This window comes from Lacerta agilis, chromosome 9, assembly GCF_009819535.1.
Source record: "Lacerta agilis isolate rLacAgi1 chromosome 9, rLacAgi1.pri, whole genome shotgun sequence".
Taxonomy (NCBI): Eukaryota; Metazoa; Chordata; class Lepidosauria; order Squamata; family Lacertidae; genus Lacerta; species Lacerta agilis.
In genome coordinates, this window is record NC_046320.1 from 54,551,083 (window position 1) to 54,566,508 (window position 15,426).

The 15,426-nt window shown below is 40.9% G+C and overlaps 2 protein-coding genes across 2 annotated transcripts in view; one reads left to right on the forward strand and one right to left on the reverse strand.

Moving 5' to 3' along the window:
• C9H4orf17 (chromosome 9 C4orf17 homolog) overlaps positions 1-15,426 on the reverse strand; it is a 164,441-nt gene that overhangs the window by 77,673 nt on the left and 71,342 nt on the right. The gene's annotated exons all lie outside the window — the stretch shown is intronic.
• Positions 1,906-12,940, forward strand: LOC117053010 (alcohol dehydrogenase 1B-like). The gene is made up of 9 exons (XM_033160461.1): positions 1,906-2,047; positions 2,820-2,921; positions 6,814-6,952; positions 7,906-7,993; positions 8,104-8,320; positions 8,600-8,863; positions 9,792-9,927; positions 10,444-10,582; positions 12,272-12,940. The coding sequence occupies exons 1-9, from the start codon at positions 2,030-2,032 to the stop codon at positions 12,294-12,296; spliced, it is 1,128 nt and encodes a 375-aa protein (XP_033016352.1). The 5' UTR covers positions 1,906-2,029; the 3' UTR covers positions 12,297-12,940.

The following is a 15,426-nucleotide window of genomic DNA, read 5'->3' on the forward strand; positions in this document are numbered from 1 at the left end:
AAATGCCATCATTCAACGCCCACACCCAATTCTCTCTTTCATCTGACAGGTTTTACATAGACAAGATGGTGCTTTGGGGTCCTTCTGAATCCACAATCCTATTTTAAGTTGTGCCATTTACAACCCATGAAATGAAGAAAGGTACTTGGATACTTTTTGCTATGTATGGATAATCGTGGAAATGATTCCTAAGGTTGAGCCCACTTCTACCCTTAAAATGCCACAGGTGAAGTTTCTTTCCAGGCAGCACCACTTCACACATTGCAGGTTGCGGCTTGCTTGAATCTTCCTCTGAACAAGATATTTCCCTGCACTAGGAAAACCAGCATGTCAGGGACAAGGATAGGCTGGAAAAGCCGTTCTCCCAACACAAAAGGGCACAGACCTTATTTGGGTCATATGCAATGACCAGGGTTCCCTTAAATCCCTGTACAGTGGTACCTCGGGTTACAGATGCTTCAGGTTACAGACAATGTCTCTGCTAAACAGCATTAGTGGTGGGATATTCCAGCTGCTGCAAAAATTGACAAGGCTAGAAAAAAGGTGAACCCCGCAGTGGTGCGCAAAGTAGAGGCTATGGGTGGAAGGGTGATTTAGCACCTGAACACATTTGATAAGGAGCCACGATGGGGTGCATCTATCTGAATCTGGCAAGAATGCATGGCTCACTGACATCTCAGAAGACTTGAAGGCTTGGTTGCAGATGTAATGGTTTGGTGGCAAACCCTATTGGCTTGGGTGGCAGTTAAGGCATTGGGTAAACCTTAGTTATTGGTGGAGGGGAGGTTGTACCCTCTGCTTGCCTCTCAAGTGCAAAGGGATATTCCGTTAAAGCAGTGTTTCCCAAACTTGAGTCTCCAGCTATTGTTAGACTACTACTCCCACCATCCCTAGCTAGCAGGACTAGTGGTCAGGGATGATGGGAATTGTAGTCCCAAAACAGTTAGACCCAGGCGCGGAGCAAGGTGGGAGCATTGGGGGTGGTACGCCCCGGGTGACAACCTGGAGGGGGGTAACACTTGGCGCCCTTTCCCCCCATGACTCCCAAGCTGAGCCCCGCCACCCGGTAAAAAAGCCTCGCTCGGCATCTCGCACATGCGCAGTCCGTCCGTGCTGCTGCTCCCGCGGCAACTCATAAGGCTGCCGCGCGCGAGCAGCAGCACAGATGGGGTCCCGCAGCCTTCCGTGCTGCTGATCGCGCGCGGCAGCCTTACGAGTTGCCGCTTGTAAGGTTCCGCGGGAGCAGCAGCACAGACGGACTGTGCATGTGCGGCATCCTGCACATGTGCTCTTCGTCTGACACATGTGTCGTGATGTCATGACGCATGACACATGAGCAACACCCTGCCTCGGGGGGTGCCCCCGCGTTTGCCGCTCTGGGCAGCAAAGCGGCTCCGTTCGCCAGTGGCTAGACCCCAATTTGGGAAACCCTGCAAAGGGATCTGGAAGGAGTGATTTCTGTTCTGAAGCCCAGGCAAGGGCAAAGGCCAAAGTACTGCTCAAGGCAGCAACCATGCAGGGGGTTGGTACTTGATGTGTGTCATTAGGGGCCTCTTTGCTTTGAGTTGACCCCACAGATATACAGGCAGGCTGGCACTTAAAATGGTTTCCCCAATGCCTGGCCATACCCTTCCTCTGTAATCATAAAGTTGTGCCAATATTTGACCCAAGCAATGTGTCCTATGTGTTTGTTTCAAGATGGTCAAGGGTGGTGGGGGCATGTGGCTCACACAATGCCTCTCTACAATCCCCACCCTTCACAGACTTATTTCCTTGAGTGCAATCTAAATGTACGGTGCAACTGAGGACTCTTAACCTACTTCCTTCAAAGTTGTGAAATTGCAGGTACAATCAAACTGAACGTAGAGGAGTGGCCACATTTCTTGGCATTGAACTGGGGAAGGGTTACGTTTAGTTGAAAAATAAGCCAAATATTTGCAGCAGAACCTTTGTACTTCTAGGAGGACAGACTAGAAGTTCTGAAACGACACAGAGGAAGCAGATACGGTAGATTGCGAAGTTCAACATCATGAGCACTGCAGGGAAAGTAAGTCGATTATTTCTTTTAAAGTTGCTTTTTCAGTCCCAAAATGCATAAAGACCTATTCATTTATTTATTTTTTTAAAAGGCTTATTGTACTATAAGCAGGAGCAATACATTCCTTGAGGTTAATCCAAAAAGTTCTTGGAAGTTTCATCCTAGAGGTTCCTGAAAGTTTCTTCTATTTTCCTCCTCCTTGAATACCATGCATTAATACCAAACCAGTGCATTTTAAACTTTCTGTCAACTGGGGAGGGAGAAACATCCAGCAAGTTGAAAACTAGCTCTGTGTTCATCAGGGCTTCAATCCTAAACTTCTTACCCAGGGAGTAAGCCCTGATGAAGATTGTAAAAAGATGTCTAATTGTAAGCCACCCTGAGGAATTTGGCTATAGGCAGGGCTTTTTTTCCAGCTGGAACTCACCTGAACTCAATTCCGGCACTTTTCAGATGGGTGCCATTGCCATTATAAGAGAACAAAGGAGGCATTCATGGTGAGTTCCGGCACCTCTTTTTCTAGAAAAATAGCCCTGGTATTGGGGCACATATTGAATATTAAACATGCACAGGATTGCAATGTTAGCTGTGTGGGGGGAAATAGTATATGATCTTCTACTATTTCACAGGACATTGAAATCAGAGCTGTCACTGTAAACTGTTTTCAGGTTTTGTAGAATCAAGTGGTAGCCTATATACATTTTATTGGGGGTGGGGGTTGTCCAGGATAGGATTGTACAGTTACATACAGAAATACTGTTATGATATTCTATTATCTCAGGTCATTAAGTGCAAAGCTGCCGTTGTCTGGGAAGTCAAAAAACCATTTAGTATTGTGGAAATAGAAGTTGCCCCACCTAAGGCACATGAAGTTCGTATTAAGGTAAGAGAGACAAACCAAAAATGGCATTTCTGTAGGTTGTTAGGGATGGAGAAATTCAATTCAGTTTGCACTTAAAGATAAATCTACCTAATTTATGCTTTCTCAAACAATATGAGAATGGGGAAGGGCTGCAGCTCATGGAGGAGCAGCTGTTTTGCTTGCAAAAGGTCTGAGGATAAATCCAAATTCATTAACCTTTATTAGGCATAACATACAAGAAGATTTCAGAACAGACATTGTGTATAAAATATATAAGATATAAACTCAACAAAGTAAGGCTGGTATTAATTAAATCTTTAGCACTAAAATTCACTACTAATCCATAAAAAAATATCTTCAAACTTCTCAAAACAGACCTTAGTTAAAACATCAGTTGGTAAAAATGATATAACAATATATCAGTTCCACATTACTATTTAACTAAGATCCCCTAATCCTCTTTGTGATGGCTTAATCTTTCTGCATGGACTGAGCTTAAAAATTCGGCCACTATTGACGTGATTTTATCATTACTGTCCGATATTAGTATTTGAATAGTTGGAAATGTAGAGGTAGGCCTGTCCCTTTGTAAAGCATTTAATAATTGACTTCTAGCATCAGTGCCAAAATTACAAGAGAAGAATATATGGTCCAATGCATCAAGTTCGTTCTTACTGCATTTACAAAAACATTCAGATTTTGGGAGAGCTAAGATTTTGGGAGAGCTAAGTAAATCTAGCCAACATAGACAATCTACAGGATTCGTTGTTCTTAAGATTTGTAATATATCCCTTTTGGAAATCTCTGCACAAAGGGAGATTTAAAAAGAGGGGGGAGCAAGTGCTGTACTTAGCGACATCAAGAATAGAGAGGACACTATTTTATAAAACCTTCTTCCTAATAATTGTCCAAATATATTTAGGGTCAGAATTTTCGAGGCCAATTAAAAGGTAAACCCTATGGAACTCAACAAATCACAGACAAACTGTAAATTACATTGTTACTTAAAAGATCATAAAGGAGAGAGGTAGCAGATAGGGCTCTGTAATGAAGGAAGATCCAATATTTCAAGGTTCTCAACAATGCTCTTACTGATAAGGGAAGTATTCCCAACTCACAACACATTGATTCTTATTCACAAGTCCTAGTAATGACCTGAGAAGGGATGCATGAAATTCATCTAACCTCTTAAGATCACCTAAAATCCACACTGGGCTACCATATAAAAGTTGAGCACAAAGTTTCATATCAATCACTTGCAATACAGCCAGGATATATCTATTTCCTACGGGAGAGAAGAAATAAGATTTGATATGATAAGCTGTCACTTTAGCTTTAGCTATTGCAGCACAAATATGTATATTCCAGTTCATGTTGTTTTTAAATACAATCCCCAAATAATTGAAGTGCTTGAATGAGATATCCATTGATTATCCAGTTTTTTTTAGTTCCCCCTCTTAGTAAATTGCATGATTTTTGTCTTATCATAATTAATTTTGAGATTATTGAGAGAACAGAAATTTGAGAAACTCTTAAGTAATTTTTTTAAGACCAGGAGAGGGAGAGTGAAATAATCACTGCGTCGTTTGCATGGAGTAATATGAAAACTGGAAGATTATTTAAATAAGGAATGTGAGTGGTTACATTTTGAAGATAAGATGGAAGGTCGGATAAAAAAAGATTGAATAGGGTGGGAGCCAGGAATCCCTGGTATCTCCAGGCAGGTGTGGGGGAGTCCCTAGTCTGACTCTCTGGAGGGCTTCTTTCAGTCAATGTGAAAAATGCTGAGCTAGATGGACCAATATGCTGAGCTAGATGGACTCAGTATAACAATGAAAATGATAATGATAATGATGGTGGTGGTGGTGAAATAATAACAATAACAATAATAATAATACTTGTACCCCACCCAACTGATTGGGTTACCCCAGCCACTCTGGGTGGTTTGCAACCAAAACACACCCATTTTTCAAAATTCTCCAACATTTGCAATGCCAAGTAATAAGAGTAAAAATTCATATAGTGGTGTAAAATGTGCACAAAGATGCCCGTATTAATAAATATAATATACAAATATGCTTGATATTAGACAACGTTGCTTTGCACTGTTGTATATTAGGCAAAATTGCATGCAAACATGTTTATATCAGGAGAAATTTGCACTGAAATGCTGATGAATTTTCACGAGTACTTTAAAATAAAAATCTGCAAACTGATGTGGAAATGTGGGGGTGTTTCGAACCCCTTGGAAGCCTTGCAAGTTGCTGCAGGAGAGGGATTGTGAGCAATATCATGAGAGGGGTGTTTCTAGGACCAATGTGAAACTCCCTGATTATTTTTGCTATTGGATGATGGGTGTCAACTAAAGACCTTCCATTAAAAAAAAAAAAACCCTGTTAAGTGGAGATCTTTAACTCTGTCTGAATTACTTATTTTTCTGTGTATAAGACTATATCCCCCCTCCCCCGATTTTTTAAGTTTAAAATTGGGGGTCGTCTTATAGACAGAACGTTGCAATTAATTATTTCTTAATTTGGGGCTCAAAAAATAGGGGTCGTCTTATACATGGGGGCATCTTATACACGGAAAAATACGGTAGATGTGAAATCATTTCCACACATGAAATTATTTTTATTTTTATTTTTTTATTTTTTATTATTTTTTATGAACTTTATTTAGATTTAACAATTTCACAACAAATTTAAAAACCTTTCATAGGTACAAATACAAAGGAATGACAACAACCACAAAAGATAGAAAACAAAACAAAAAAAAATAGAAACCACAAAAAGTTGAAAAGGAGAAAAGAAAAAAAAATAAAGAAAAAAGAGAAGGGAAAAAGGGGTAAGACTAAGTGTATAGTCACGTAAGTAGCTTCTACCAATGCAAGAGAGACACAAGCAGAGGAAACAAAAAACAATAGTTAATTCTAATTACACATTATTCAACTTTTTTCCTTTCTTTCTTTCCTTTCTTCACAAATTTCTTTCACTCTAAACTTAACCAGATTGTCGATTTTGATCCTTGTTTTTTAAGGTATTCGTTCAAACATTCCCACTCATTTTTAACTAAACTTCTAGGTTTACCTCTTACTGTATCTGTTAATTTTGCCAGTTCTAAATATTCACATACTTTACAGAGCCATTCTTCCCGGGAGGGTACAAGTTTCTCTTTCCAATATCTTGCCAGCACTGTTCTTGCCGCGGCCGTGGCGTATAAATAGACAGTGGTTTTATCCTTCGGTATCTCCTCATTTAATATCCCTAGTAAATATGCTTCAGGGGTCTTATTAATATTGATCTTAAATATTTTTTTCAATTCTTCATGCACCATGTTCCAGTATTTTACAATTTCTGGGCATACCCACCACATATGATAGAAGGATCCTTTTTCTTTTTGACATTTCCAACATTTGTTTTGATTGTTTTTGTTTATTTTAGCTAACCTTTCTGGAGATAGGTACCATCTATGGTGCATTTTCATTAGATTTTCTTTGATTAAATAACATGCTGTAAAGTTGATCGTTTTAGCCCATACTTTTTCCCATTTCGCATATTCTATTTCATGTCCTAGATCTTGTTCCCATCTCTTTATAGCTTTACTTTTTTCTTCATTCCTTGCATAACCTCCTGTTCCCAATTTGTATATTTTAGAAATATTTCTATGGTTGCTAAATAATATTTCTTTCTCCCAGATCGATGCTTCTTCTTCAAAACCCTTCATTTTTTTATCTTTATCAAGATAAATTATTTTTAATTGCTTTAAATATTTGTATATGTTGATCTATTTGTAATTGTTTTATTATTTATGTTTTACTATGATATCATTTTGAGATATTTTATGGGAAGCAATTCATGAAATGATTTTTTTTTAATAATATAAAATAAAATAAAAACTTTCTCCTTTAAACCAGATTTTGGCATCTGGAGTCTGTCGCTCCGATGACCATGTGCTGAATGGGGCAATGGAGGTAAAATTCCCCATTATTCTTGGTCACGAGGCAGCTGGTGTTGTGGAGAGCGTTGGAGAAGGGGTTACCTGTGTGAAACCAGGTAAGGTAAAGCAGAGTGCCACCAGAAAGTTTTGGTCAACAAGGATCAAACGAAACTAGGAGAGCCAATCAACTGGAGGAAGAATGACTGAGAAAGTGTTTTCTTTAGGGAAGGGCGGTCAGCTCTGGGCCAGTGACCAGTTGTTTAATGTAAATGCCAGAATTTGGAATCAATTGCTAGACATTTCTGAATAGGAGTCAGCAACATTACAGTATTTTTTTTACTTAACTGGTGATATTATTACTACTACTACTACTACTACTACTACCACCACTTGCCAGAGTGGGTCACAACTACTTAAACTTGCAATATTAATTTAAAACAAACTGCAGTCAAGAGAATAGGGTAGGCCCTATTCTCAGGTGCCAAAGACCAGAACTGCTATACAGTACTGCCAAGACCCCAAAATGTTGATGAAAGAGGAACTACCAAAAGGTAGCCCTCCAGATGTTTTGGGACTACAACTCCCATCATCCCTAGCTAACAGGACCAGTGGTCAGGAATGATGGAAATTGTAGTCCCAAAACATCTGGAGGTCTGAGTTTGGGGGTGTCTGCCCAAGAGGGTCTGTAGTGGAAGAGACAATATTTCAGCTATTGGGTGATAAATTTGTTTAGGGAATTAAACACTAAGATGAGCAGGTTGAATTGGGTCTGGAAACAAAGTGGCAACCAGTGGGCATGCATGAACGGTGCAGCCTACACTTGTACATTAAAGAACCCGCTTCTTGAATTCAACCTGTGCTCCCCACTTCACAGCTAGCTGCACAAGAGTCTGCAATGTTCATGACATACCGCCCAACATTGCTCAGATGAAAATAGGGACATTTCTCACTTCCCCTCTCCAACTGACCCTCCTCAACCCCCCCCCAAATTTTGTATTGTCCACTGCCCCAGCAAAGCATTTTCTGAATATTTTAAGCAGGCTAATGATGGTATTTTTATCATTCCCAGGAGACAAAGTCATCCCACTCTTTGCCCCACAGTGTGGAGAATGCAGCGCATGCAAACATCCCAGAGGCAATATGTGCAAAATGTGCGAGTGAGTGGAACTTGTTACTTGCAACAGTATTAGAAAGACCAGCAGTGCATATGTTTGATTTAAAAAAAACACACAATCCATAGCATGATTTCCCTTTCTTCATCTTTTAGCCTTGGCGCCTCTGGATTAATGCCCGATGGCACCAGCAGGTTCACTTACATAGGCCAGCCGATCCACACCTTTGCCAGCACTAGCACCTTCACAGAATACACTGTGGTGCATGAGTCTTCGGTGGTCAAAATTGATGCTGCAGCGCCTCCAGAAAAAGTGTGTCTGATTGGCTGTGGGTTTTCTACTGGCTATGGCGCTGCCATCAACAGTGCAAAGGTAAGGATTAAAATATCGGTAATGCTTATATTCAGTGTGCGGAATTTGTGGCAGGTCTAGACAGAAACAGGAGGACAGGTGGGCTCTGGCCCAGAGACAGGTGAAAGCACAGTTGTAGTTCTCCAGCATCCCACCTTTCTCTTGGATGCTTTGAACATCAAGGAGCAAGCCCATCCACAACCACTTGCCCAGGGGAAGCACCCTTGCCATCATATACTGAAGGACTGCAGGGGGTTGAATTAGATGGTCTCTTCCAACTCTATGATTCTATGATTTCAGGTGGAGCCTGGTTCAACCTGTGCCGTATTTGGTCTGGGAGGAGTTGGCCTCTCAACTGTCATGGGCTGCAAAGCAGCTGGAGCCACCCAAATCATCGGGGTCGACATCAACAAGGATAAATTTCCCAAGGCTAAAGAGATGGGAGCCACGGAGTGTGTCAACCCTCTGGATTACAAGAAGCCCATCAATGAAGTGCTGTTTGACTTGACAGATGGTGAAGGTGTTGACTATTCATTTGAAGTGATTGGGCGCACAGACACCATGGTACATGCATGAAGACAAGATTTTACTGTCATATTTTGAAAGGGGAAGATGGAATTTCCTGCATTCCTGTTCTTCAGTGGTACCTATATTTCACTAGGTTGTGATCTATTAACCTGTTGCAGCAAGTGCCTTGGGGCATAGCTGTCAACTTTCCCTTTTTTGCGGGAAATTCCCTTATTCCAGCGTCGTCTCCCATTGCAAAAAAAGGGAAAGTTGACAGCTATGGCCGTTTCCCAATGCAAAAAAAAGGAAGGTTGAAAGCTCTGCCTTGGGGTTCTGAGACAGTAGAACGTTTCAGAGTTTTAAACATCCTTCACCCATTGATCAGGTAACCTATGGAATAATGTGAGATGGGACTCTGGCATGAGGGGCTAGTGGAGAGGTGAGAATGATCCTTTTGGGTGATTCTTCTCTCCCACATAAGCCTACCACCCAGCATCCCTTCCCACATTCTTCAGAAGGCCCTAACCATCCCCAAAGGCTTTTCATGGTGTGCATGTAGCTGGACATGGGAGGAAGAAAAGATAGGGATGTTTTCTTCCATTGCTATGACAGTGGTACCTCATGTTGCAAACGGGATTCATTCTGGAATGCTGTTCGCAACATGATCAGAATTCAACATGAAGCGCCACGTCTGCACATGTGCACACCGCGATTTGGCGCTTTTGCACATGCACAAAGCGTGATTCGGGACTTCTGCGCATACGCGAATTGCCGAACCCGGATGTAACCCGTTCCGGTACTTCTGGGTTTGGAGCGTTCGTATCTTGTGACGAACACAACCCGCAGTGGCCGTAACATGAGGTATGACTGTAATATGCTTTGAACAGTAAATTTTTTGAGAGGTCTGACTGTGTCATGGAAGGTGATCATGGATGGTATTTCTCCTTGGCTTGATTCAAGAGTCATGCCTTTGGATTTTCCCCAGACTGCTGCCTTGGCTTCCTGCCACATGAATTATGGTACCAGCGTGATTGTCGGATTGCCCCCTTCAACTTCTGAAATTACCTTCTCTCCACAACTTATCTTCACGGGGCGCACTTGGAAAGGATCTATATTTGGAGGTATGGGCCTACTAGCTTTCTATCAGGAGGGCACATTTCAAATTCTGCGAGAGTGCTGAGGAAGCCAGTCACAAAATAGCTTGGGGTGGCAGCGGGTAGTGCCAAAAAATGTCTGTCATGGAGCATAGCATGGCATTACAGAAAATTAGAGAAACACCTTGATTTGTTAATTATTTCCCCACCCCCAGCAAATACAATTTAGCTTTTTAAAAACAATAATAATAATGCACTTACCATGTGAAAAAGCATTTAAGATCTCATGTAGTTTGACCCCCTGTAGGCTTTCCATGCAAGCTCTTGGCTAATAATTACTATGTTAGTATCTCCTCTATCTCCCTCCCACCCACAGATCTGTCATAGCATCAAGGCCAATCTCATTGCATAACCCAAGTACAAAGATGGATTCTGGCTATAAATTTGTGGAACTGCCAGACCTTAAACCAACATTTTACTGCTGCTTTTTTACGGCATTGTAATTGGAATATCATATCTTAACTATGCACTTACTGTTCTCAGGTTGGAAAAGCAAACATGCTGTCCCCAAGCTGGTTTCAGATTTCATGGGAGGGAAGTTTGCTCTGGATCCACTAATTACCCACACTTTGCCTTTTGATAAAATCAACGAGGGCTTTGAATTGCTGCGCTCAGGAAAAAGGTAAGACCTTTCCCCACCCACACCCCACAATAGTGTAGTGGAAAAGGCAGGGTGCCTTTCTGAGAGTCATAGCCATAGTCATTAGAAGATTACACAATCTTCCTTTGGAGTGTCTCAAGCTGTGTTGCCCTTGAAGTTCCATTGTCCACAACAGAACTTCCACATCATTGTCTTGAAACTGAAGACAACTGCTTAGCTTGGGAGCATACAGAACAACTGCTCTTGGGTGTTATTCGCATGCACCTTCTCCATAATGAACCTACGAGCTAAATCTCAGTGGTTGACTCAACTCCTTCCACTCTGATTGGCTCCAATCAGCACAAGGGCAAGAAGACTTATTCTCAGTGGCTAAAAAGCTCTCATTTCGTGCTGACTGGGACTCTGGGGTGCTGGAGACAGGGACCCTCCTAGGATCCAGCTGCAGTAATAGTAATGGGTCTTCAATACCATAGGACCTCAGATCACTACACCCAAATGGGAGCAAATGTGGTATAAAGGGTAACAAGATGGGCTCGGGGGTTGTTTGCGTTGCAGACTAAAAATGCATGTATGGCACTTCCAACACAATGTTGCATTGCCGAGTGTTTCTGTACAACATTGGGGGGGGTGGATCCAGTTTCCTTTGTAGTGTGAGCCGGGCTTGCGTACATATCCCCCAACCCCTCTCCAGTTTAACTCAAGACTCGTTCACTCCAACACCCAAGGAGGTCTCTTTCATCTCCCCCCCTAAAACCTAGATTTAAAACGAAGTCTACATTTATTCATCTACCAAAAAAAAAATGTGGCCAAAAAACCCCAGAGATTAGCTTGATCATGGTTAGATTCTAGTACTGAAAGTTGCATGAAATGTTTATGTACAAAGGCACAGAAGACAAATGGGGAAACGGACACCTCAAAGAATGAAAATGAATAAATAAATGGGAAAATGGAACCCATGTAGAAACAATGCAAATATGGATGTTCACAAGCAAGACTTGCACCACAGCTGTGGTCGATCCGCATCCCATTAGGCTGAGCAACAATTGATTTATAAACTGAAATAGATACTATTTTGTATGGGGCAATGAAATTGCATGCATAATCTGTTTACCTTGGTGCTTCTGTTAGGGACTAATATGCATTTGTATTCAGCTTCCTGTCATGGCATAAATGAATAGAATCAACCTCTTGTGCTTTTTCTTGTGCAATTCTTTTTCTTGGAATCAGTTTTATAAGCTTATCACTAGGTTATTTGTTTCCTCTTTTCCACAGCCTTTTCTTCTCTTTTTCTTTTATCACTTTATTTCTTTATAAATGAAATCCTTCTAACAAAATGTTAAGTATAAAAAAGGTTTCCTATTTCTGTACAGGTTCAGACTTCCCTCTCCACCCTCACTCTGAAAATTACTCACTGTGTATGCTTTATACTCTTCCTATTTCTGTTCCTCTGGCTGTAAGTTGTGTTAATTGTGTTAATATTGAATTTTAAAACATCATAACCCACCTGGAATGCAATGGCAAAGGGTGGGTAACAAACAGAATGAATGGATGGTGCTTAAAAGATCACCTTCCCTTAATATCAACCGGATCAAGCCTTTCCTTTGAAATTTGCGGCAAAAACCTAAACCTACTGAAATATTAGCCTATTAACATTAAAAATCTTACAGATATTATCACCCTTCCATTTAAAACTGTTTCTTAATGTTTCAGTATTCGCAGTGTCCTGGTATTCTAAAGTCCATGGTGATGAGGAAGAACACAAGACCTTTGCAGGCTCAGATTGCCACATTGCCTAGTAGGACATATGTGAAAATGACTGGACTCTGCAATGCTCATTTATCAACATGTTGGTCTATCCCAAGACCGTCACATTTTGCCTCCAAACGCAACAGAAGAAAATTACCATAAACCCAATCTTACGTTGTGATTCAAACTATCAATATCCTGTATAATGAAGCAACAACACAAATAATTATTATCATGTATTTCAAAGGTGAGAGGGTGGGTAGTTTAGGCAGCTGTCTTATATATATTTGGGAGAAAGCCACACTGAACCCAGTGGAATATACATGCCGTAAATCAGTAGCTTGAAATCTCTTTACAGAAATAAATTTGGTACCGTTTTACATTGTTAATAAATATAGGACATGGAGGTTTCTCGGTGATGCACAGATGATAACAATTTCCTGAGAACTCCTTAAGGAAAATTGCTGTGATTTTTGTATGTTTTGATATGAAATTCTGGCGATGGCAAAGTAGTTCAAGTTTTTGCTGCTTAAATTCCAGAGTGTGTGTGGTTGGTGCCTTATATTGCAAGGAGTGGTAAACTGTATGGATTATTTCATAAACACCTAATAAAAATAGTTATGAATTCCAGTGGACTTCTATCACTAATATTTTTGTTTCTCCGGGCACCTTTCATAGAATCATAGAGTTGGAAGGGACACTGAATATCATCTTTGTATATTTAAATGAAAGTATAAACAATAAGAAATAACTGAGATAATCCTAAAACCTATCAAAAGGTTTTTTTTAAAAAAAAAACTTTAGTGAGGCCTATCATTCATTCATTCATTCATTTATTCATTCATGAGACGTGCTTCATTGGTTAGGAAATGTAACTCTTTCAAACCCTATTGAATAGGGTCTCTTCAGACACCCACCCAAATGTGTAAGGGCATAACTTCTATACCCTGGCATTCTGAAAGGAGAGTAAGCACATTCAGCTAAATACCCTTCGCATCTTCCCCACAGGTTCTGGAGTCTCATATTGTCAGGATTGCTGATCATAGGGTGGTTTCTAAGGGTATTTAGCTGAATGTCCTTAGAATCTTCTTTCAGACCTTCATAGGCAAACTCCGGCCCTCCATATGTTTGGGACTACAACTCCCATCATCCCTGACCACTGGTCCTGTTAGCTAGGGATGATGGGAATTGTAGTCCCGAACATCTGGAGGGCCGGAGTTTGCCTATGCCTGTTCATGATGAACACACAAAGGTCCAGAGTGAAGCAGGCAGGGCCAGGCACGGCTGGGGGTATTGGGGGTGTGTGCCCCTGTGTTGTTTTTTATCCTGGGTGAGGCCCTGGCTTGGAAATGGAGTCTAGCTTGTATTTTTCCAGTGGCCTGACATCTTCTCTTCAATAATCCCAATATTATCTAAATTCTACCATTTAGTAATTGCTAACATTCACTAACTCTAGCCATTATAAGTGCTCTTGCACCCCCCCCCCAACTCTATTACCCCAGACTTGCAATATGCATTCTTGCAAACATTGGTAGGTTGTAGAGCTTGTCACAAAATTTGGGTAAGTGTGAATTTCAAAATATATCAGATTGATACACTTGTATTTAAATATGAACTGAAATTTCTCCCCAGGCCCTTGTCAAGAATGATAGGAGCTGTGTTCCCACAATATCTGAGGGGTCATTTGTTCCCCATATCTGGCTTAAGGAACAGTTCACATGAAGAGTTTGACTTAACCTTCCTATAGTTATTACTCCTCTTTCTGAGTTTGTACTAAGCCTCACCCTGTAGTCATATTTGTTCTTGCCAGGATCCATGCAAACAGCCTTGCTTTGTTTGCATTAATATTTGCTCTTTTGAGGCGGTTCAACCTCCGAACTAACAAGAAAAATACAATACCGTTTTGCAATGTCGATGTTATCATTCCGGCTTGTCTGTTCACAATGTATAGTATTTCTTATTGGCACCCAAACCGAAAGAATATATGCAGCTCCTTCTCTCAAGGCGAAAGTAATCAAGATACTCAACCCCATAATAATTTGTGACCCAAATGATGTGTTTTTCTTTCTTTTTCTGAGGAAAAATATGTTTCTTCTGGAGAACCATCTTTCTCCTCACAGTGCCCTCCACCCTAAAAAGGAGCAAGAGAACTCAGGGGTTGATCAGAAACATATGTTTCTCTCTCTGTGTGTGTTGTATTTTAAGCAGTCTGAGAATTTGCAAAAATTGTGTAATACTCTAAGGGCCAAACTTGGCACTAAATCATACTCTATAAAGAACTGGATTTTTTTTCTCTTCAAGTTGCTCTTCTGGGGATACCCATCTGGATTGGAACCCTAATATGTGGTCAAAGGGGCATTAACCTTTTGCTCTCTACTATGGCTCCAATTCATATCCATTTGCATACAAATACGATCCCATTCCCTGGTGTCTTGCAGCTGTGAGTGAGTTTTCCTATAGATGGATCAAGATGGAGTCACCAAATATACTTGGCATTACCACTCATTTCCTAGGGCTGATTATCAGCATCGATTTGTTTGTCCCATGAATGAAATCCCTCTAGTCACCCTAGTGCAACAAATCAACTTTATTTTATTTTTAAATGGCCTTTTTTGCAATTAGGAAAGTGATGGGGAAATGCACTGACCCAATAATCCCCCCCACCTCGTGCATGCAAACAAGTATCACTGAGCCAACTAAAGACCATGCCTTGCCCACCAAACCTCTCTCATTGCCAAGGAAAAATAATAAATAGAACGAGAACCTACCCAAGTGACGCGGCCACCTCTTGCTACACCTTGTCAAAAAATGTTCGCCTCCTGTGCATTCATTTCTATATGGATGGTTATAGATTGCTTTGAAAAGGGATTAGACAAATTTATGGAAGATTTAGACTCAGTGGCTACTTGTCAGAATGGCTACATGGTAAATTCAGGATCAGAGGAAGCAGGCTTCTGAACTCCCATCACTGGGGAACAACCAAGGCAGAGGTCTATTGCCCTAATGTGTTGCTGCTGGGATTCCTATAAGCATCTGGGATGCTTTGGGATAGAGGATATCAGGCTAGGCATGTATTTGGTGTGATCTGCTCTTCTTATGCTACCAGAGTTTATGCATAG

Coding starts and splice junctions, on each gene's coding strand:
- LOC117053010 (XM_033160461.1), top strand. Junction 8,864..9,791: donor TTGGGCGCACAGACACCATG/GTACATGCATGA, acceptor GATTTTCCCCAG/ACTGCTGCCTTGGCTTCCTG. Junction 10,583..12,271: donor TTGCTGCGCTCAGGAAAAAG/GTAAGACCTTTC, acceptor TTAATGTTTCAG/TATTCGCAGTGTCCTGGTAT.